Source organism: Pezoporus flaviventris, unplaced genomic scaffold, assembly GCF_033815535.1.
Source record: "Pezoporus flaviventris isolate CSIRO_AGI_PZ_B2104156 unplaced genomic scaffold, CSIRO_AGI_Pfla_v1 ptg000006l, whole genome shotgun sequence".
Lineage (NCBI taxonomy): Eukaryota > Metazoa > Chordata > Aves > Psittaciformes > Psittacidae > Pezoporus > Pezoporus flaviventris.
Window position 1 is genome coordinate 2,514,095 of NW_026892554.1, and position 24,488 is coordinate 2,538,582.

The following is a 24,488-nucleotide window of genomic DNA, read 5'->3' on the forward strand; positions in this document are numbered from 1 at the left end:
AGCACAATTTGCAGAGGAATTATCATTAGCTTTGCTGGTTGGATGAATCAAGTTCCAGTAGAAAATTAACCAGTGAAAATGTATTTTCTACAAATTGCTGCAAAGAGTTGGTCAATTTACCAAAGTGGAAGGAATAGACAGAGGGCACAGGAGGGGAAAAGCTTTCCTGGGTCATAGATTCTGCTCTGCTGATTCAGGATCTCTCTTAACCTCATTAAGAGTTTGAACTAGTGATAATGATTGTTGTGAACCATGCAGTGAGACAATGGGAAATCGTTTACCACAAAAAGTTAAATGCTGAAATTATCCCACAGAATAATATTGTGTTAGAACATTGATCAGCAGAATTGATCTCAGCAGAAGTCCTTCCTCTCAACTTGGTAGAATGCAGTGATTATTTCTAGTTGAAGCAATGGCAGAAAATGTATAACATCAGTTGCAGGCCTTAAATGATCAACCACTATCAATATTTAGCTGATCTTCAAAGAGTTCTCTGTGGGCTCAGATTCACTTTCTGTAGTGACAGTGAGAAAGACTGAGCCTTAACCATGGTAAGTGATTTGGGAGTGTGACTACCTTACAGTGATCAGGATTTCACCTGAAAGTGGAATTTCGCTCTTCTCCCCACAGAGCAAGCCCGGGTACTTGTATCTCATGATCCCTATGGAACACTGGGGATGAGCAAGAGACACCCATGTGTGGTGTGTCGTCTCTGACCTTGGGTCTAAGGTCTTCCTTTCCTATGTGAAACTGGTCACGAATCTATTGGAATCAGGCATGAAACAGATCTTTGCCTTCAGTGCAGAATTTGCCTAGTTCTGGAGCTTACATCCCTCCTGCCTTTGCAGTCATTCCTCTTGCTAGAGCTGCGTTGCAGAATTTATCTACGGACTAACACATCAGTGCTGCTTTACCCAACCTTGTAACCTGTCCACTTTGCAGGGCAGATGCACTTCAGTGCTCAGAGCCCTGCCTTCCCAACGGCCCTTTTTCGTACTTTTGAAGTACTGCAGAGCTCTTCAGTTACTCACACAACCAAACACAAAGCGGTTCAGCTTCCTGACCGCGGTTCTGCTCTTCTGACATTTGCTGCTACTAGGAGGCTGCTTTTCAGCTCTCATTCAAACATTATTAAATGGTAAGTACTATCTCCCTTTCCCTCTCTCTGCAAGAGCAGATGAAGCCAATGGGGCATCAGAATGATACAAAGAGTCTGCTAAATGTGTGACTCCATCAACCTCTTTGTTTGCAGGGCTCTAACCTTCTCCTCTGTTACTGTCACTATTTCATGGTCACTCATGCGATGCCATTCCCATCTCAGGGACGTGCCTCTCCAGCTCAGCTGTTCCTCAGAACTAACCAGACTGCAATTCCAAAAAGTGCTTCACCAGTCTTGCTTTTCTGAGGGCACGTAGAAAAAGCGCCTGCTTCTCCTCTACCTTGACCTTCCCCTGGCACAGTCTGTTTCCCAAGCCATTCCTTACAGTAAGACCTACAGCAGGCAATAGATCACAACACAGACTAAACTAGATTCTCATCAGCGCTAATTTCTCCAGTATCAGGAAACTTGAACATTGCTCCTGTGTGAGACCTGGGAGTCTGAAACACGGAGGTCTGGCTGGAATTGTTCTAAGACCTGTAAATTAGCCCATGTCATCTTCCTGGGACACTCAGCCATGACAAGAAGATGGGGGACCCTGTGTTCACCTTCACATTACTCATCAGAGCCCCACACTGTACTAGAAATCTGAGCTGAAACTATCTTAGATTTGATGCTTATTAATAAATCTTCACCTCCTGGTGAATTCACTGATATTTTGTCAACAATGATGCTAATGTATGTCAGATTCTGCTCCTGGGAGAAGATGAATCCTTAAAATGTGTCTCCTCAATCCTTTTACCTCAGACATTCACAGGTCATCTCTGGCATAGCCAACTCCCTAAGCTTTGGCAGGGTGTCAAGACTGAGGATAACACAACCTAGCTGCTACCTTCCACAGATCAATATCTCACCAAGGCAGTGGTCAGAGACTCCCCACGTCCCAGGCAAGAAAGACCACTGATTCTGTTTTGATTGCATAGATGCATAGCCTCTTATTCCAAATCTGCAGGAAAAGGGGCTGATCTTGCAATCCATGGCTGCTGCATGATCTGCATCAGTCTCATCTTTCCTTTGCTCACACTGATCTCCTTGGGTTTGTATTTTTTATTATTATTTTCATCAGGTACCAAGAAGGAGATGAAAAATAAGGGTTGCTAGCAGGCTTTGAGATCTCTTAATACCTTTATGAATTAAAGTTGCTGAACCATGCATTAAAGTGCTATCCAAGGTGATAAATTAATGGATGTATCCTGAGTGATGACCATAGAATCAGACATTAAGCAATGCAAAGAACTATTATCCCACTTCATTGGAACAATTATCCAGGAAACCATCTAATCAGTGTGATTCCTGATGGAAAGGCAGTGATTTACAGAGGGAATCTTCCGCTCAGCAAATAAGCAATAATCTAAGAATGAGGAAAACCCACCTGGGTGCTTTAGCTGTAGTCATCTTTCTTCTACTATCAACTCCCCCTTTTCTGAGCACATCCTAAGAAAATCTAGCCAAAAGCTGACTCCAGGCTTATCTAATGAAGCCAATATTGTAGACTCAGCACAACCTGGATTTAGGCCAGTACATTAAGATGGAAACACCAGAGTGGCCCTGAGTGAACAGATTCCTAGTGGAAAAGGGGCAAGCATCTTTTTCATCTTTTTTCATCTCCTGTGACCTCTCTGCAGTATCTGAAACCACTGGCCGTGAGATAACTGGTGGTTCACCTGAAAGAATCATTTTTTTTTTCCCCTAAAAGCAACACAGGGGACTGGAGGAATGTGCTAAAATGACCCAAGTTGTTCCAGGGACACATACGAAATAATGAAGGAAAACATCACTTTTTCCATTAAGCTTTGGCTCTGTATAGTCCAACACTATCAAGCTTGTCCTCATTTCAGTTACACCATGACACAAGCATGGGGCAAACTGATTAGGTGACCTGAAATTAGAATCCTAGCAATATAACAGAAAAAAACACAGGACTACCTTTGGCTCACAGCAAACAAATGATATTGATCAGAGTTTGGGTGAGATCAGTGTCTAGTGAAGAAATACAGGCAGAGACTGCTTAAGGGATGGCAGGAAAAAGTATTTGGAAGAACTTGCAGTCTGGGGACAATGTCCTTGTGCCACGTGTGCAGTCACAACAGACCCATTCATTCTGTGTAAGATGCTCTCACGTAGTAGCATCTGTATCTTCATTTAGCTATGTTTTCCATTATTATAATGTATCTACATTTCTTTATGCTTTCTGTCACCTCCTGGCTGCATTACAATCCCTGGGCAGAAAGCCCACAGCGCCCAGGGAACTCCAGCTAGTACGGAACACTCCAGCACGCCTCTTCAGCAGCTCACACTGCTGTGAATGAGTGCAGTTCATGAAGCTGGTGTCCTGCTTTCTACGCTGCCTTCCTTTAGGCTTTGTACTGCTGTTTATTTCCAAGATATTTTCCTTGTCTAGCGCCACAAAGTCCCACCAGCTGAAGTGGGAAAGAGATGGAATGTGCTGGGTGTGATCTCCTCCGGGTTCACTGCTGCAAATGTCACCACATTCCATCGCAAGCACAACACATGGGAGTCAGTCCGTACTTATTCCCATAGAATGAAACTCTTTTCTAAATGCATTTTACCTCTAGGAGAGAGGCTGAGAAGGTAATTGTGGCATGTGTTAGTTACATTGTGTAACGAAGTACAAGAAGGCAATGGGTTGATAACATGGGAATGAGCAGGGTAAACTCTGCAAAGTTCTAGTTTGGGTCCATACAGAGGAATGCAGCCCCAAGGAAAACAGAGAGAATCCAACTTTGGTGCCCCTCAGCTGAAGTAACTCTGCAATGAAAGTATTCTCCAGAAGAGTCTGCTCCACTCTAGCACTGTACTCCTCAACAGCAATATCCTGGCTATTTCGTCCCTTTGTAGATAAGAGAAACAGACAGCCCATTTAGTGCACCTAAATTCAGCTTCAAGACAACAATTAAAAAATAAGTGCTAGTGTTAGAGAAATCTATGCAGTCATTTCAGGTGTGAAAGGAGTTTAATCTTTAGGTCTGTTTCCCTGAGGATTGACCTTATACGTTAAAAAAAGCACTGTTTGTAATTATAAAAGGATTGATAAGCATCAAATGAATCGTTGCAGCACTTTTGTTGACTGTATTCCATGCTAAGGAGCAGTTGCTGTGTAACCTTGAGTATGGCCAAATAATTCATGCTGAATGCATCCTTACGAAGATGGCGTTTTGGCAGGGCTTTGATGTAGGTCATTTTATTACCAGCCTGCATCAAACTACGAACTGATCTTCAACTCATGCCAAGAATGCTAATTATAAACTGATCAATGAGGTGCTGGATTGTTCAAGAGAACTGGTCAAGGGAAAATGCAGACATAAAAAGTCTGGAATTCCAAAGGTTGAACTGCTTGGGCTTATTATACTGGGAGGAATTATATTCTTGCATTAGCACAAGTTTTCTTTACTCCAGGGGCCTTTAGCCGAGTGTTGAACAGGACAGTGTCAGAAACTATATACTTACCTTTATTTTTCTTGACCTTTATGTGCAAGTAATTTTTATAGTTCCATTAACTAGTAAGATCATTTGCAAACCACTGTACAAAGTATATTATGAAGAATGCCTTAGGGACCTTTGTATCCTATTATGTTGAATGTTAATAGAATGAAAAATTAATTTAAACTCTAAAGATTAGAGCAAGGCAAGGCTTCCCTTTAATAGGGGAGATTCACAATTTTATTTGCTATGGTAAAACTTCAGAGTTCTACCCTAATACGACCTTTATATGGACCTTTACGGGCCTGACTGGAATCAGACAGTGCAGGAGTCTGATTATTTGCTTCTTTGGATAAAATGGGTTATATCAGAGCATCCCCTTTTAAAAAGGGGGGATTTCTGTGAACCAGGCAGATAGGATTAGTCCTGTGTAATTTCACAACTTTAAATGACTGTTTGCTAGTGAGCTCATAGCTGCTTATTTTATTTTACCTTGCTTTTAGCGAGCTAATAAACAGAGATGAGAGAGCCCACAGTTTCAAGGAGTGTCTTTACCGTGCTTGAGTCTTAATTGCGCATTGAACATTGTCATCTGAAGCTGTGTGGGACTTAAAACACCTAAAGCACCTAAACCCAAAGATGCAGTCCTCTACAGTACTTGTGTGTTCACTCGTAGGACAGGGGGGAGTGGCTTTAAACTGAAGTGGGTAGATTTAGATGAGCTCTTAGGCAGAAGCTCTTCCCTGTGAGGGTGCTGAGGCGCTGGCACATTGTGCCCAGAGAAGCTGTGGCTGCCCCATCCCTGGCAATATTCAAGGCCAGACTGGAACTGGCTGAGCTTTAAGCTTCCAGCTGAAACCATTCTGTGATTCTATGATTGCTTTAGAATGAGGAATACTATCTTGAGCCTTACTTGTAAGTCTCACATAGCACATGTCTCAAGGGGTTGGAGCACTGCTACAGACATCAGCACTTCTGTGCAGAGCTGGGTGATTAAATTAGCTTTATTAGTTTAATTAGTTATTAATATTTCATATTTATGTTATCATAGTTAAGTTGTAATATGTTTGTGTGGCTAAATCAAATATATCTAGAGCAGTAATAAGCAGGAGTTTTGTTACTTGGAAGAGTGAAGAAACAGTCACCATCAACCTTCTTGCTCACAAACTATGCCCTATGGCTTGAGCTGAGAACCTGGCCTGAGTAAAAGTATAACAAGTTGCACGTTTTACATGTAGGAAGAGTTATTATTGTAATTGTCCACACAGGCAACAGAAAAACCTCAGTGCTGATTTCCATACCTCTTGTAAAACTAGTCTGTAAGTGACATCAATGAGAACTGTATTCTCAGATACAGCTACAGAGGGCACAGTTTTCAAAGTATATCCCAGCATGCTGTGTATCTTTTAGCACGCTGTAGTTTTAATAACAGCCTAAATGTATGTGGATGTTCTTTATGTGGACTTGTTCTGGATAACCAGCCTTTTTAAAATGCTTGCATGAAGATGTGTATTTCTTTACTTTAAAGTCCTGTTTATCGAATATCCTGTCTTTAATTCCATCCTACAGCTGTAGATGAGGATGCCTCATATCTTCAGAAACTCCAACTCAAGTAAAATAAATGCCTAAAAGATGAGAACAATTAGTGACTAGAGAATTAGTTATCAATATTTCATGCCCTCTGCAATACTATCTAAACACAAGATATGAAATAAGAATAAATTGCCTTTTTGACATACAGCAAACCTAGGAAGGAAATGACTAATCTAGAAAGATCTTGGAGTCGTCCTAATGAGACAACATTCTGGTCATTGATCTCATGTGATTTGATGGATAAAAAGGAGGAAGATTTGTCCCGTAGGATTATTGAAAGTTCGCTTGTGATTTAAAATGGGATTTAAATACATCATGGATAGCTCAGAGGGTTGGTGTGATGACCCAAAATCAGAATAGACAGCAAAATGTTTCCATCAGCTTTGATGCCAGCATAAGCATGGATTCAAGATGTGATCTGATCTGGTAGTCCAAACAGAATGTCAAATACATGAGGTGTTGTTCAAATGGTCAAGACATTGTGGAATATGAGGGACTTGGATCTAACAGGGTGTTTCATATATGGAACCAGTGCAACTTCCAGAAGGCTTTAACTGGGTAGTTCAGCTGTGTTTTCAGTACAGCAACACAAAGCTACTTCCCAAATCAGCTTTACTGGCCTCATTTCAGACAGGAATGAATTAATCTTTGTCTTGGAGTAAGAATTTTGTAGTCTGGCTTCAGCCAGTTCCTGTTTAAGTAAACACAATACCCTATTTCCCATTGAATATGAAAACACAGGGTAAAAAACATAGGTTATATATGAAATAAGATGTATGGTATCTATATTTGTGTGTATAAATTTCAATATGGTGATCTCATTGCCACTGCATCGTATTTGTTAGTAACTCATACATATTAGTCTAGATGGAAATTGTATGTTTCAATTTAACCATCCAATTTGAATCACTGACATGCTGAGTTTTTGGTAATGTCTTAAGTGGTAAAATGGAAACAAGGTAGTAAGCAATAAAGTTCAGCCTTTAAAGTAGTTATTGTCCAGGTTTTTTTGTATGTGATGGACATACCAGCATAAACTGAAAACTAAGACGTTGCAACAGCACAGGAGAAGTCTTAAAACTATGAGCTGTTCCTACTCAGGGAGAGGAAAAGAAGATTCTCCTGTGTATATCTCTAGGCAACTGGCAAGGGAGACAGTAAAACCAACCAGTTTTTCATAGTCTGAACCTTGAGGATACTGAGCATTCAATAATCCAAAGTGGACAAATAAGATACAGAGCACTGTAGTTATGGAAGACTGGTGACCTTGAAAAGACAAGGCTGTCCTTACAGCTACTGCATCGTGTGGTGAAATTGTTTCTTTTCCTTGAGCTATTTTCTTACAAATCTATTTTGGATCTTAATATACTTTCAAAACTGAGTTCCATTTTATCTTATGAAAAGTAGCAACTTGAGTGCACTACAAGAAGCTGGTATTCTGTAATATAATAATAATGTCAGTTTGGTAAAAATTTTATCATGAAGCAAAACTGCCAACCAAAGTAATTTCTGGTGTTAGAGGTTTTCATTGCAAAGTGCTGAAGTGACAGATGAGTTATTGCTGTCAAGAGACCTACATTTTATTTCGGTCACTTTGTATTAATTAAATCTTGCAAGTAATTCTTTTGTGTGTGTTTGCTTTGTTTAATATTTTTAAACAAAAGATTGCTCTCTGAGGCATAGTTAAGTGTACTGTTACCAACCACTTACTATGTTTACAATGCTGTGCTTTGTTTCTTCCAAACAGCACTCTGCACAGAGGAGTGTGTGCATGGAAGATGTGTCTCTCCCGACACTTGTCACTGTGAACCAGGATGGGGAGGTACTGATTGCTCTAGTGGTGAGTAAAGATTTACAATCACGTGGTGGAGATTTATGCTGCTATGAAAGAAAAAGATCTTAAATAACACAGTAGCCTTAGAACTCGGATACTTTAAGTGGAAAAATGAAGTCTGTCTGTTGATGCTCTTAATGCTTTCACTCCTGTTATTAGGATACCAATGCAGTTAATATAGCTCTATTATGATATTTTTGCTCTCTTAAACCTTTAATACAACACATTCTTCATTAAATACTGTGTGGAGTACTTGGAGTCGTTTGGAAAGCACTGTCTCTAGACAGAATCCTTGTCCTGTTGAAGGCAGTGGGAGTTTTGCCATTGACTTTTCACACAGCCCAGATTCTCCCTTCTGACTTGAAATCCATAACTTAAATTATCCATACTGCAGAAGTTAGGGAAATGGTAGAGGTAGGAGTTTGGCACCTTTGGCTGGGAAATTAATTCACACTTGAGGCTTTCAGTTCGTTCAGCTGGTGAAGCTGTATATGTCAAACTCTTAATTGGTAATGATAAGTTTAAGTCTGTGGTTAGTTCCTGCTGAAATGAAGCAGGCAGTGCTCTTCCCAGGGCAATCATCAGAGATGATGTGCAACACAGGCCCAACACCTTATTGATACAACAGAAATAAACTTGTTAAATGAAGTCTGTTTGTGTGTCAGGGAAGTAAATAAAACTGCATCAAGAAAGATGCTGTGAGTCATTTACTGAATGAACATTTCATTTTGCTTTTACTTCTTCCCTTTCTACAAAATTCATTGGGATCTTAAGAAAGAGGCGTCATTACCAGGCAAAAAGATAAGGGATCTATAAAGGGAGGCATTAGAAGGGAATAGGACTTAAATGTGACAGAGGATGAACACCTCCAGAGGCTCAAGTCAATGGGACAGACTCTTGTCTGGTCAAGTCGTTGGTGGCTTGTCCGCAGCTTTGCTGCTCCTCAGAGCAGAAAAGGCAATAGGGAGGAAGCAGGGAGGAAGGGCAGAAAGAAAGGCCAGCCTTTGGGGTTTGAAGCAACTTTTTGGGATTACCTGACAATGAAGACAAGGGAAAAATTGAGCAGCATCACATACTGACTATAATGATATTTTTAAAAAGAAAGCTTGTAAAATATTGCGTAGGATCTCAGGAATTCATTTTATCCTCTGGTTATTTTTAGTAAGGGATATATTTAACCTAAGCACCAGTGGGTATTTGTACAGTGCACTTAGAGAAGTTACAAATTCTAATAGTAAAAAAAGGCTCTGACAACATGGACATACCATATAGATGCATACATTTACAGGTAGAGTAACAGCACTCCGTTCTTGGTAAATATGAAGAGGAAAGGATAAGATATGAAACTTTAGAATGGTCTCGTGGACTAAAACTACCCAGTGACTCTTATTAAATTGCAGTAACTTGCAAGTGAAGATAAAAAGAAAAAGAAGGTTTTTCCTATATTGAATATTTAGCTTTTTAAAGCAATTAGGAATATTAAAGCACTGACAATGATTGAGATAGAAACATTATTCATAACTTTTATTTCTGCACTGGGCAGCAATCCAGTATATTTCATTTATGAGGTTTCAGCAGTGGCAAGAGAAGCGTTAGCCAATTCCTAAATTAAATATGCCCTGTTAACTTTTATAAATGATAGCCCAGGATTAGCTTCAAAATTTAAGCTTTCATTTTTATTAATGTAATTAGTGTGTTTGCTGGACTGTAGTGCCCGTTGTCTTCCATTCCATTTGTTATATGCTGGGCAACACATACGCTTGTCCTAAGGTCTGATTCGACAAGCACTGTCTGATGGAATGCCCATAAGTGTGAATGGCTAACAGAACTGGCTTCTGCTGCAGCTGAGAGCTGCTCACCTTTATGCTTCCTGCTAGAAATTTGGATGACTGACCTCCTTCATGTTAGGAGATTTAAGTTTAAATTAAAAGGGATAGAACAGCTATCAGCTGAATGCAGTGTGTTGTTACTCTGAGTATTTCTGGGACAGAAGCTGAGAGCCTTTGCCTCACTGAGGTTAACCAGGTTTTCCAGACATGTTGATAATCCACATATTGAGTTGTGTCTTACTGTTATCCAGTAATAACGTTGAAAACATTTTTCACTTCTCCTGGAACAATGTAATACCTGTGCCTACGTTTTTCCTATTCCTTCATTAATACTGGGTGCCTGCTATGAAGGTTACATGTTTGCAGTGACAAATGTCAGTTGCTAGATGTTTCTGAGAGGTTCTGTAGGGCTGTGCTGTGAGTAAACTGAAGCTATTGCTGTCCAAATGCCACCTGGCTCCCGCCGAGGCCACAGAACTCTCTGAGATGCTCCTCAGTATCAGTGATTTTATTAAGTCTCAGGCATACTGCTTTTAATGTTGGCTGTTTGAAACTCTTGTACTGGGAAGGTGATTGCTTGCCCAAACACTCCCTTTAAATTTAGAAAATCTCCCAGGAGCTGTTAATTGTTTCCTGAATGTTCTCTCTTGAAAACAGTGTTGAGAAGTGGACCTGACACTGGGGGTTTTCTGCTGTCATTTGGGAGAGATCTAGGGACGCTCACTCTTTCTGAGGTAGTATTTCAACGCCCTGCAGATGAGACCATCAGAACTTTCCAAAAGTTATTTATATAACTTTCATTTGGTTTGATGGGTGAAATTCAACCACAAACAGAGCTCCAGCACAAGGTCCACATGTCACTTCCAAACCAGAAGTCAGATCCAAATGCTTGTACTTTTGGTGCGTAATTTGCCAGGAGAGGGTCTGAATTCTGCCCCCAAGCACAGATTTCCAATGGGAGGCAAGATTCTGGTGTCAAACACAGCTTCCCAGTGCTACCATTCTCCATTGGCTAGAATATACTCAGTTAAATGTTGTGAATAGTTTCAACTACAGCCTGTAAGGCATTCAAACACCTTAATCATCATTCTCAGATGTTCTTTCATGCTTTCCTAAAACTCAGCTTGTAAGACAACATGGCTTGCTATTAGGAGCAGCTTCCCAGTGACTGATCGTGGTACATGTTAGAGTTCAGCTGTTGTCAAGGTTAAAATAACTTCAGATGAATTACTAAACAATTATAAAAAAGCCCTGTGCCATATTCAGCTCTGCATGCCTCTGTACCTGTGTTTTACAGCATGCTGTGGTACATCTGTCGATGCCCACAGGCCTAGCCTTGATTTCATGCTATAAAGCTGCAATATATTAAGGCTTGATTACCATAACAATAAAAAGAGAAGTAATGAGATATTAACTGAAGAAGCTCCCAAACAAAATGTTTTCAAGGTTTTAATGATGCTAGAAATTAAAAGGAGAAGTTTTTAGAAAAATACCAAACCCATACCTTTTCCCTTCCCTTTTAACTTGTTTTGATAACATCGTGCCCATTTTGTCCGTGCAGTCTGTGCTGTTGTGTTTTTTAAATACAAAGGGAAATTGCAAATGCTCTGTGTGAACTTATCTGCTCACCTGTCCAATTATTTCAAAACAATTAACTTCAAACAGTATGATGTACTGCCTTGAAGTTCTGGTAGGGATATAATTGACTGTTGGTGGTTACCTGGCCTATTCTGGGTCTTGATAACAGCCATCTGTATCTGCAAGCCTTTAGGCCCCAATCCAGCAAAGCACTTAAGCATATCCTTAAGTTGACATAGAAGTAGGGCTTTTCATCTGCTTTAAATTAAGCAGGTGTTTAAGGAGGTTGCTGAGTCAGTTTAGAAGAAACAGCTAAAAAGACCTCAGTGAAATCTAAGCAAGCATCTCTTTCATCAGGCCCCTAAGGGATAAGGTGATTTTCTTTCACAATGTGAAAACTCATCAGGCAGTGTCACTGAAGACCATTTTGACTTTCATGAGAACTTGTCATTGCAGAGAAGATCACAGAAATCTTTCTGCTTAATAAGGGATTTGCAGAGCAGTGGACAAGAGGTAGGAAAAAGAAAGTTCCGAGCAAGAGCCCTGAATTAAAAGCAAGAACCTTCCAAAATCGTGTGTCTCAGTTTGAGAAATTTCAGAGTAGGCAAACACAGAGGTTGTAATGGAAAAATAAAGTGGGTTTCAAAATGTTTGCTTTGCTGTTGGGATGGGGAGAAAATAGAATAGTGTACTTAAGGAGATGTTGGCGTAACAACGCCAAACAGTCTTCCTTCATGCTATGTCCCTTGATTACAACATTGCAGCCAGGCATAGGCTGGGCAGTAATGTACATATACAGATAACACAATCTTCTTTGGAAAGGATGTTTTGTACAAACTGTCATTAAGAGCAAGAACCTGCATCATCTTTATCTCTTTGTCAAAAATAGCCAAGGTCATGACAACAGCAAAGTCTAACATCACAGCAAGATCACATTTAAGGGTAGAGCCCTGGAGCAGCTGGAGCGCTTCAGTTCCAAGACTTGTGATGAATGAGGACTGCAGATACTTTGCTAAATCTGAAGGGCGGTTGCTCAGCAAGCTATGAAAGCAATGGCAGATATCTCAGGAAAAAAACAGAGTATTTTAAAGTGAGTCTGTGGTGTTTGGGGGCTTGATTTTGGCTTCCACATTCTTAAAATAAAAAAGAAATGAAGCTCAAAGGAGAGATTCCTGGTTTGCAGATACAGGCTCAAACAAAATCAGGGACTGATCTGGAATCATTAATTTTCTATGCTCAGGTTTTTAGGGTAGGGCTGACTGGGAAACCACCAAGGCATCAAAAAGATGCAAAGGTGGGAGACCTCAGCTGTCCTAAACTGTTAGTGGGCAATGAGTTGGATTCAGGGCCTGTTCCTGAAGGACATCTGTCCCTGTTTCTTGTGGGGGAATTTGTCTATGCTGGGGGTTTGTACCGCAGTGGCTGCCAAATGAGGTGACAGAACTGAGTACAGGGTTTCTGTTTCCATCAAAGCCAAAGTATTTCATTTGTCATTCCAGCTGTTGAGTTCAGATGCAGTTTTTAGAATGTTTAAAGTCTTGAAACTTCCATTGGGATCCAGACTTAATTACTGCTTTTGCTGAAACAGAATTCCGTATCTATGGCACGTGGACTTTAAAGTTTTAATACGCTTTTTATTTAACCCAAGCTCAAATTGCAGCTTAATTCTGATGTGATTTGCAGGCTCAGTGACAGCTACATTGTGCAAAGACATGCAAATGTATAAACCCAAGTTCCAGTGAGGCTCATACAAAGATCTTTCTGTAGCAATTATGGAGTGGAATAGATTTCTTTGTCTTTCAGTTCTAACCATTTGCTCTTCCTTAAACTTCAGAAACACCCATCTCCCTTCAATCACTGCGGAGCTGGTGCAATCAGGTAAACAGCTTGTGTTTAATTTTTGCCTCTGCTGGATGTTGGGCCCACGCTCCTGGGCTGGCGTGCCCAGGTTGCATGTGTTCAGCAGTCTTTGGCACAGCCCATCTTCATAGGCCCAGCCTACGCAGGACAGCCTGTATCCAGGGAATAGAAATGTAAACACAAGCTGCTGTTCAGTGCAGTTACTAGCACAGCAGCATGTCCTGTATGTATTTTTACACAGATAATTTGGCTGCGTTAAGCTGGGCTAATCCATCATTTTTCATTTGGTGGGAATATTTTGTCTCCTGCTGAAGCTGTTAGTATCTACTCCATTTTTTGTGTCGGTTTCTCCTTGCTCTGTGAGAGATAGGATTGTATCCTCTCAGGTTCTGTAAGTTAACTGCTTTGGAGGTGCTGTAAGCTTATGGGAGAGATGAGCCTTGGCTTTTTCCCACAGTAACCAGGGCCAAGCAAAGGGCAACAGCTGATTCTGGAAGAGAAAAAGTAGATCCAAGATTTACTTTGAGAAAAAATTGCTTTTTATACTACTTCTGCGTGACTCATTGATGATCAGTAGATCAGGTGCCAGTTATTCTAAGCTGTGTACCAAAGTAAGCAGAAAATAGAAATTCAGCACCCTGTGTCCCTTTACTTGTCACCTTCATCTTCCCTGCTGGAGTGTGGGAAAGGACTTAAATCAGCTGGTTACTTCTAAAGCTTGAGGTAGTGGCAGATCATTTCCCCCCAGCAATCTCAGCCCTCCTTTGAGATGCCTCTTTTGAATGGCTTTGAAGATTCCATTGAGCTGACCTGACTGGCTGCTTCGGTCTCTGGAGTTCTGTCTTCCAATGTGTTCCATTGCTCATAAGGCTTGATCTAGCAGTGTACTTCATGTGTGTGAATAGACCTTCGAAAGTCAATAATGACTAACCTAAGTTAGATAAATGCTTAAGTCATTATTGAAATTGGAACTTAAGAGACTGGGGGATGGGGGAGGATGGGAGAGGAAATTACACTGATGAGGATCCCATTTAGGGACCAAGAGTTACTGAGGCTCATCCAGGCTGAGCAATGGCAGGTTTTTCTTTCAATGAATTACCCCAGTTCAGCTCATCAGGAAAGGGAAGTTCCAGCCCAGTGCCAGGTCTCCTGCTGAGCTGAGCACAATATACAGGTCAGGGGTCTGAACGTACTCCTTACTCCTAGACAGAGATGACTTTTTGACCTACCACATAGATGGGTACCAGAAGATAGAGATGTGCTAAGAAAATAGTTTGGGTTTGTAGTGTAAAAGGCCTTCAGCTGTCTAATAAAGATTTAAAAAAGAAATAAAGTGTAATGTTATTAGGATAAGTCTGCACAATTGTATGCAATTATTACAATATTACCACAATCATCTCCTCTGTTAAAGCATCCAGTTTTTTGCATGTTTGGCTGCTTTGGTTAAGAGATAAGCCCATAATGAGTTATGTACTGGAGTGAATATTTGCACAGAATTCAGGTGATCTGTTAAAACCATGCTTCCCATTTGAACTCAGAGCAGTTGCTGATGAGGCTACTGCATGCTAAGAGTTTGTCTTCTGTATTGGCCTAAGGTAGCAACATCATTTTGGAGCCTTTCTCTAAAGAAGAAAGGGAGTGTAAAAAGTCATTTAAATTTCAGACAAGAGAGGTGAGTGTGAACCTTTGGGAGCAAACAGGGATATACATGGAAGCTCTCTACCAAAGCAAGACAATTGTGTTGAGGAGGTGTTTGTAACTGAACAGGGTACCTACCCTCCCGAAGCAGAGCCCCACTGTATCCTGAGCACCACTGCCACATCTGGAAATGAACTTTATCATTCTCTTATCTGGGGAATGGCTTGATGGTTGACTAAAACTTTACAATTTAAGGATAATTTTCAGTAAATGAAACCATGGTTACTAGTACTGAATGGGCTATATGCATTCCTGCACAGGTGTTGTGTGGTTTTGCAAGGGGGAATTTGGCTCCCATACATCTTTCCTTGGCTGCTGAACTGGTGAGAGCAGAGGAGACTTCATAGAATGGCAGTGTATGTGTGACAAGTTGTTAGTTTTATTAAGCTGACTGAGGTTTCTCTCACTTTAGACAGGGTAATAGCTATAAAAGAAAGAACCTACTAAAATACCCTTTTTAATGAACTGAATTGCTAATGCTAAATTTCATTGCTGGTGCATCTTACAATAACGTGGCTTTAAATGTGCACTACACAAATGAGCAGACTTTAGATCAATTTAAAAGTGCCATTGGTATAATTTTATGGCCTGGTCACAAAAAAGCTGTCACTTGGAGAAAAGAGCAGAATTCACTCTCCCAAAGTGCAGGCAAAAATCTCAGATGTGGATACCAACTCAAAAGTATTCCTGGGGTTTTTGCTTACTAGCAAGCAGAAAAAAAGGTATAGTGGTCCCTGAGAAAGCTTCTTAACCACTTGTCTCTGTGGGAGGTGTCATGAGGTACTTCAAGGAATGCTTGGAGATTGCAGAGCTGAGCTCACTGTCCAACACTAAGGTATCAGAAAATACCCTGGGAGCTCTGGCAGGCTGAGGCCACAGCTTCTGAGCCTGGAGGAGCCTCAGGCCTGCTCTGACTTCTTCTGGGTTAAGAATAACTATCTCCAAAGCTGTGTGCTACAGCTGAGAAGGACCCACTCCATGGTCTCAGGATTTTTCAGAAGATGCTGCTGTTCCTAGGTGCAAGACTGCTTCATGGGCAGCCTTTAAATGGTGAAATCAAAATGGGAAACAAAAGGTTTCATTCAGAAATAAGACTTGAAACTTACTTCAGATCTCCAGCAGGTAAAATGTGCTAGAAAATAGCAGTCATTCATCACCCCATGTTAGATACAAACCTTCTTGTATAGTGATATCTGAGAGCTGAGGCAGAGTCAGTAGATTCATTCTAACAGCATTGGTGAGCATGGCCAAGCATGGGAGGGAAGGTTGCAGGGAGGAAGCACATAGATCTGCAGCTTTCCCTGTCAGTGGTTGTCTCGTTCAGCTGTAAGCTCCAGCACCTGCATGCAAAGATACTGAAATACTAGATTTCAAAAGATGCAGCTGGGTGTATTTTAACTACACTCTGGCTGCTGTACTGAACAGCTTTCCAAAAGTCAGGTCCATATGGTTTGTGTCCCCTCCCTTTCTATGCCTGCTCCATGACCTGGGGGTTATTATAGGCAGTGCCTTTGCTAAACGCAAAGGTTCCATGCTAAAGTTTCTCCTCCGACCTCACCCTGATTTTGTGTGATCTTAAATAAGCCTCCACAAGGTGGGTAGGCCTTATTTCTTTTTGCTTCCCATGGGAGTTGAATATAGTTCTCATGTGGATTTACTGGGCCCATCGCAGAGCTGGAAAAGGAGGGCAGGCTGCAAGTGGTGTTAGTGAGAAATCAGTCATCAATTAACATCTTTACTGAAGATGAATGTAGCTGTAATGTGCTGCTGGCCTTGGGGTCTTGGGTGGGTTGCTTTTAAAACACAGCCTGGAGGCAGCTTTACTAACTTTAGAGATGTATGATCAGATCTGCAGAAGTGATGCAACATGACAGTTTAAAATGAGGGAATGATAATGCCGGTCTACTCCATTGCCTAATGGAATCATTCTGGTTTTTATTGTTTTAAAAGGTATTTTCCATGTCAATAATATATTTGTGTGTGAGTAAGAAACCTCTTCTAGAGCAAAACCTAGAGATAAATGTGCCAATGTACAGGTAAAAATCAGGTAAATGTTTTCTTTGGAGTTTCTTTTTAGTACAGACTTACAATCACTTGCATTTCTAGTAGCTTCTCAGTGCCAAAACAAGGCCATGATGACCTTAAATCACTATGTGTAAAATGAGAAAGTTTCAGAGAGTTTTCTTTGTTTTACCATTGTCTGTGCTATTGTAAGTGTGATAGCATCCTTTAGAAGTGAAACATGTTCAGAACTTGCTCTGAGAAATCCTGTTCTTCTAAATTACACTCACAAAAATCCGTCCTCAACCCCTCCATTGATACCCTATTTGTAGTCCTTATAAAGCACTGAAAAGGATTTGCCACAGGAGCAGTTATCTTGTGTCCCCAATGAAATGAATGTTTGTTGACTGCCTGTCTGCCTCAGTGATTTGAAGAGAAATAATGAAATAGCAGAGGGCGTAACAAGCGCGTACCTGACTGGGCTTTGTCATCTGGGCTTTGGCAGATCAGAGTCTTCCCACTACTGCTCACAGGTGAGCATTTTGCTCTCACTGCTAATCTAGCTTTGGCAGGGAGCATAGAGGGGCCATGGTTATCTGTAAGAAAAAGAACACAAAATGAGGCAAGATGCTGTGACCAAAGAAATAAATGAGCAGATGGTGTGCTAGCGTCCCACCTGACCCTCCAGAGGGGCCGCTTGTAGCATAACCACCGCTTACACACATGTAGTTTTGAAGAGAGGCCAAATCCAAGAGGAGCAAGGGGAAGGTGATGTGCATGGGAGCATGGAATAGAAAGCAGTGGAAAAGAAAGATTGAGACATGACAAAGAAGGAATTTCTTGGGAAAAAATAAGCAAGGTGAGACAGCAGCCAGAAGCAGTGGGGGATAGGAAAGGAGCTTAGTGGGCAGATACCTGGACTTGAGACAATGAACAGCTGAATTCAGATGTTTTGCAAAGTGAATGTTATGCTGCATGTGAGGCACCAAGAATTTCAAGAGCAGACGGTTACTATACTGGCTGGTTCTACTAAAAACAAATTACAGATTTTGTCCAAATAAGAAAGTGAAGTGGAAAGAAAGGAGATGGGATGATGGTGGGAGACATAACAGCCAGGGCATCATTGCAGATTACAGTGAATTTGAGAGGACAAAGGGACTGGCAATGGTAAAAGCAAGGGAAAACTCAGCCTGTCAGGAATTGCCTCAAATGGGGAAAGTTGAGATGCTTTTTGTCATGCAAACAATTAAGTAAAGAGAGACAGAACCTAATGCTTGCAAAGTGATGGCCTTAACCTACCAGAAAAGGGATTTAGAGGTGAAGTGCTCTGGTTGAAGTGGCATTTGTCTTTTTTGGTGCTGGAAAAGAAACCTGTTTAAGTGTTTATGAAGGGATGTAAACATCTATACTCTAGTAGTCATCGGGACTGTAGCTTCAATAAACATTGTTTAATGTTTAAACACAATATACTGAAGTGGGATGCTAGAAGTTATAGTGCATTCAACTGCCAAAACTGCCTTTTCTTGGCCTGGAAGTATAGAGCAGGCAAAGAAAGTGCAATTTTCAACAGTCAGGTTTTATTCTGTTACTGACAAAAATGTGCAGTGAAATACCACAAATTGTGCACATTAAGGAAAATTTCTACAGTCAAAAGGTCACTTATATTGCTGTACTCATGAGAATACTTTACACCTTCAGTCTTAACCCTTCCTTATACCTTGTGATCGTCTTGAATGTGGAGTCTATAACTAGCACATCCTCCAGTTATTTCTTTACAGCTTAGAAAGACTTGATTGAGTGCAGAGAAACTGCAGGATTTTCTTTATTAAACATACTTGTGTTAACCCAGCAGAATACCTGGAAGTCTGGGAGTGAAAATGGGAGTTGCAAAGATCTGAATCCTCTTCAAGAAAGGATGGCGAAGGCCATTTGTCAGGGAAGCAGGGAAGAGACCCAAGTGTCACACCTATGTGTGTCGTTCTCTTTGTAATGGCAAGAACTCATGAAATATGATCAGTGACCTAAAAGATGAGTAGAATCAGATAATAACAATGTATGTTGAGTTGCTGGGTTGTGGAGTAAAATAAAAAGAGACCTACTGTTACGCATAAATTTATGCTCAAAGAACTATAAGGAGTGCACTGAAGAAAGGTAAAAAGGAGAAAGCTTGTGAGAAAGATTCTCATCCACAGCTACTTTGTAATAGCAAGTTTTATCCACTTTCATAGCTTTGGTGTGTGTAGTGCTAGAAGGCTTTGGGCCCCGTTAGGAACAACAGTAAATGCCAGATCAAAATGATGTGTTGTATTATTACTGCGAGTATTTTATATCGGGAAGATCTTTGTGGGCATCAACCAGAAAGGAGAGATAAAACACTCATTCTTTGATCTTGGAGGGTGGCCATTCAAGAAATAAGTCTCTGCAGTTCAGCATTTTCAATAGCTTTCTGCCTGTGATATGGTGCCTATTCATGTAAAGGCCAGAGACTGCTGGGCTGTGGAATGCTTACACATATGTGCATCAAATGCAGGGTAGATTGGGTAAAATTAGCCTGCAGAATTCAAATTTTAAAAGAAATAACTGGAAACATGAACATGAAACAATGGGAATTTGTGGTAGTAATAGAGGCAAGGACTTCTTACCCTTACTGCCTGCTTAAATCTCACCTCCCTGAATCCTATGTACAGAGTTGCAGTGTTCTAGTTATGTGCAGTATTAGTAAATCATAAGAATGGATTGCAGGAGAGTTTTTAGCCAAGGACCAATGTCCGATCCCCTGTCTTGCTTAGATTGCAGTGATAGTTTCTTAAATAAATACCAAAGCCCAGCAACAAACTGCAAGAGGAGGAGGGCTTGGAGAAAGACATGAGGATTTTCATGGAAGGTCCATTTTTCCACAGAGATGCAGGGTTTGCTGCAGGGGTGGGAGGCAGGGAGACATGACATATGGTTGTTGAATTCCTGGGAACCCAGAATAACTCTTTGTTTCATCATCTGCTTTAGCCTGTCTGTAGTGCTTCCCAGTGTCATAGCTCAATTGGGATAGCAGTAAGAAAACACATGGATTTCTGCAAATATGATTTCCACCTTCTAGAATAAATTCAAGCTGCTTGAATTCCTTAGATTCGAGTCTGGAGATACTGGTAGAGGGTGGTAACCCTTCCAGACTCGATGGGGTTATGATACATCTTGAAATACGATTTTGAGGACAGAGCCCAATTCGTTTTCAACATCAGATGAAGAATTACTTTTGTCAGAGCTTATTCAGAAGTATACTGGGTGGAAGGTCTTGTTATTGATCTTATTCATAGGATCTGATGGTGGTGGCCCAGTTCTGGGTCTCCAAGGGACCACCACAAGCAGCTGGGCTTCAGGCCTCTTTGGAGGGCTTAGCTTCACAGCTTACTGAGATCAGTGAAATACAAGAAATTCCATCTAAGGATTAAAAGCCTATTTTACTATAAGGGCGATTAAATACTGGAATAGTGGCTCAGAGAGACTGTGGGCTCTGTCCTTGGAGATATTCAAAATTCAACCAGACACAGCCTTTGGCAACCTGTTCCAACTTAGCCTGCTCTGAGTAGCGGATTTGAACTAGAGGATCTCCAGGGCCCCTTTCCACCTCAACTATTCTACAGTTCTATAATTCTATGAATTCTTTTATTGCTATAACTTTGTTGATCTCTGAATCAGAGCAAGGGGCTCACTGAATTGCTATATGTGACAGAAAACATAGAATATGTAAGTAGAAGGTCTGAATATTCTAAAAGCCCGTGGGAATCTTCTGCATATGAGAGCAGAACTTCATTATGGTGAGCCTATCCAAAGAATTATGTGGTTATTCTCATTTTGAAATCCTGAAATGCCATGGAAATTCTCTTGACAGGATGGATTTTGGGTATAGTACTGGAGTTCCTCACTCATTTTCAAGAATTCAGGCTCTGTTCCCAGCTCTGCTTCTGGACTGCTGCATCATTCTGGAATGTATCCCATTCCCTCTTTGTATTCTATTTGCTGTTTCATAAAATGGGGAGCCTAACCTCCTTTGTGTGTGATACTGGTGTTTCTAGATGAAAACTGCTGCAGAAGAAATAGGTGCTATCATTAAATTAGAAAGAGCAAATGTTGTGTGCTCTGTAGTAAACGTATGTCCTGTCTGGCAGAAAGAAGTGATGTTAATTAATCACTTTGACATGCAGTCATGATGTTGCAGACTGTATTTTACATATCCAGATGTTGGGGTGTTCTTCTAGGATGCAACATGTTTGAATGTATTAGGAGGTGCATTTTTTCTTTGTGTATGACTATGACAAATTGAGGCACAGCCAAGCTGCTAAGTTGCTTGAAGGCATCTTTCACGCTCCATCCATTACATGAGTGATAGATGATATTAAACCTCTTTGTGAAGAAAAACACGTTGTAGATAATGGAAAGGAAATCATCAACACTAATATTTATCCCAACTTGGTTTTGTCTCTGCAAGACCAATGTTTTTTTAATTTACTTTTCATTCTCTTTTGCTTCATTTGCTTTGTTGTTGCAGAGGACATCTTGCATCTTGGGAGAGCGTTGGATCACATTTTGATCACAGTTTTGTTAATACAGAACTATACAAGTGGAATTATTCTGCATTCATATCAATGGCAGTATGAATTCAGCCACATCACTCAGATATTTAAGCTCAATATTTAACATTTCTGAGTTGTTTATTATAGGTACAATTATTTTCATCAGAAATTTCTTCTAGTCTGATTACAGAAGGAGATTGAGGTAATCTCACGTGTGCCTCATGTCTCCTGCTCACCGGTTCCCCTGCATCTGGTAGATTGGTAGAGAGTTCAAAGCCATCGACTTCTGCAAGTGTGCAAAGTATTCTCTTGATGGAGCAGAGGGTTAGATGGCATAGGAAGGGTCCATTAATGCTCAGCAGGTGTGGCAAGGGAGGGACATGGAGAGGAGGAGCTACAAATACTGCAAAGATGCATGAAATTATAAGGGATTTGATGGATGAGGCTGGCATTGCGGTAATGGGAGAGCAGGGAAAGAGAGTACAGACCTGTACACAGGAAAACAGGCTTTGTTATGTAAAATTTCAATCTCAGCTGATTCTCTGGATCTTAGCAGATGCTATTTCAGGTATGGTTTGGAATCCCAGTAATATGACTACGTGGCCAGCTCACTGCCAAGGAAGGAAGACACTTCCCCTTGAAAGATGCAGGGTTTTCTTTAGATCTTTATTTTTCAATGGCCGGTTTGTTTTTCCTTTAGCCCAGTTAAGAAGAAATAAGCAGGCAGAGTCAAGATGAGAACCATGAGGTCAGATTAGCGAGATTTACACTCTGGGTGGATGGATGGATGGATGGATCCAAGTGTCTTCTGTGCTTAGTGTTGAATTGGTTCTGCAGCTACTTAGGGCAATTTTAATTAATATCTGGTGCATGAACGTTTAAATGTGCTGACTTTTCCACATGGCATTACACATGTAAATGTTCTTCTATCGTATCATTTTTGTCTTTGCCTTGGTAATTCTTGAGGACAGCCTTTAAAATTCAATACTAATTATTTCTTCATTTAATTCATTCTCAAATAACATTTCCGTTCTCTCTGTGTTTTCAGTAGGAATTAATTCTTTTTCTAAATTATTCTGTGCCCTGCTCGGTCCCCTGTGCAAGTCCTGCAGGCTTTAAAGTCCTGAAACTGAAATTATTCAAACTACATAAAAAAAGGCCAGTAAAGCAAACAGTGTCTTCTCTTGGTATTAGCTTATGGACAGTTCTTCCCTCCTTTTAAATTTTTCATAGAGAACTCCTTAATTGTCTTGTCACATTTACTTACCAATGATACCAAGATCTTTGATTCTTTCTTGGTGTATAAACTAGCCTCATATTCAGATACTACTGTCAGAAATTTGTTACACTGGATGCTTATATTTTTATGAGGCTTATTCAGGAGTAAACAGGGCTCTCAGTGGAAGCAGGACGTTCAGACTAACCAAACCATTTCTCAGTTTAAAGGTTTTCCTCTGAAATCGGAGGGCAGAGGAGAAAAATGACTGATTTTTTAGTGTTATTTACTTTGATAAGCCATAAAAATGAATTGTTTCCATCCAGTAACAGGACTGTCTTTTGAGAAGATGCTCCTTCCAGTTGTCTTTTAACCACGCAGTTCCTCAGATTAAGGTACAGGATGGCTCCACTCCTCATTTGCAGTTAAAAGCTGCCATACAGCTGCTCTGCTGCAGATAAAAGTCCAAATTCTACTTTATCTGAAGTCTTTCACACATTAATAAATAGGAGTAGCAGTGTAGCATGTTAGACTAAAATAGAAACGATAAAGTTCTATGTCAGAGCAGGTTCCAGTCTAGAGCAGGAAATGTTCTGACTCTGTCAGTACCATTTTCTATGATGCTTCCTGTGCTTGTTGCACAGCACAGAATCTCCACATTTCTTTACTGAAATTGAATATTTTCTTTAATGAAATAAGCAATGATCAGCACAGGTACATGAGTCATTCATCTTACATACGAAATTGAGAGTTTTGTAACATTCAAGAAAGGCAAGTTAAAATTATAGTGAATTAGGTTAAAAATCCTATTTTTCTTTATTATTGAGTATTTCTTCTTATACTTCCATTACAATGGGATTCAGGAGGGACACGTTTTGAAGTTTTCTCTTTGGTATACAGCCTTTCTGTGAAAAAATTACTTTGTGAATGGAAGCCTGTACACTGAGCATTTGCAGCGATGCTCAGTCCTCCATGAGCACATTATGACATTCCTCTACCACTTGAATTTCACTGAAGACTTCAGAATGGGACTCAGATCCAGCTCCTATCCATCCTAAATGAGATTTCAGTAGTTAATTGATGGGGTGTAAGCTCTCTGCACAGAAAATGAACTTTACTTTCCCTGTACACTGCATAGAAAATATGTTCATCACCATCCAGCCACTCCATGACTGATTAGCTTCTCTTTACTTCTCTCAGTGTCTTCCTCTAGAACCACATATTTCCCAGTTTCAATGCAGAAATGGAAATCAAATGTCAAACCAGTCTCTGGTATTTCAGAAGAGACAGACTTGAAAACCAGAAACATGACCAGAAGAAATGTTTAATGTTTAGTGTGGGCCACTCCTCAGATAGCCACAAGCTGATTCTGTCTGTGCAGTTCTGACTGTAATTGCACTTTAAGTAAGTGAACAGAGCAGCCTCAGTTGCAGGATTGTTTGTTTTACTGTAATTAGGTAAATTAATCAGTACATTAGCTTCCTAATGCCCAGCACTGTTCTGAAGTGAATTGCAGATATTCACTATTTTGATAAGATTTAAAGAACCAAAACCTCCCCAGCCGGTCAATGCTGCATGGCTACAAGAGCTCTGTAAATGTGTAAAAGCTTTAAAACTGCAGAAAGAAAATATACAGTACAAGGAAAGTTACACTTGGGTTATTTTTTGGTTGTAAGAGAAAGAAACAGGTTGTTTGAATTAGTTATTTCAC

The 24,488-nt window shown here is 40.5% G+C and overlaps 1 protein-coding gene across 2 annotated transcripts in view; it reads left to right on the forward strand.

The window, feature by feature from the left end:
* The window catches only part of MEGF11 (multiple EGF like domains 11), a 265,958-nt gene that overhangs the window by 81,353 nt on the left and 160,117 nt on the right, over positions 1 to 24,488 (forward strand). For both annotated transcript variants that reach the window (XM_061446583.1, XM_061446582.1), the window contains one exon: positions 7,941 to 8,033. In XM_061446583.1, coding sequence (XP_061302567.1) covers positions 7,941 to 8,033 — 93 coding nt within the window. The remainder of the gene's footprint in view (positions 1 to 7,940; positions 8,034 to 24,488) is intronic.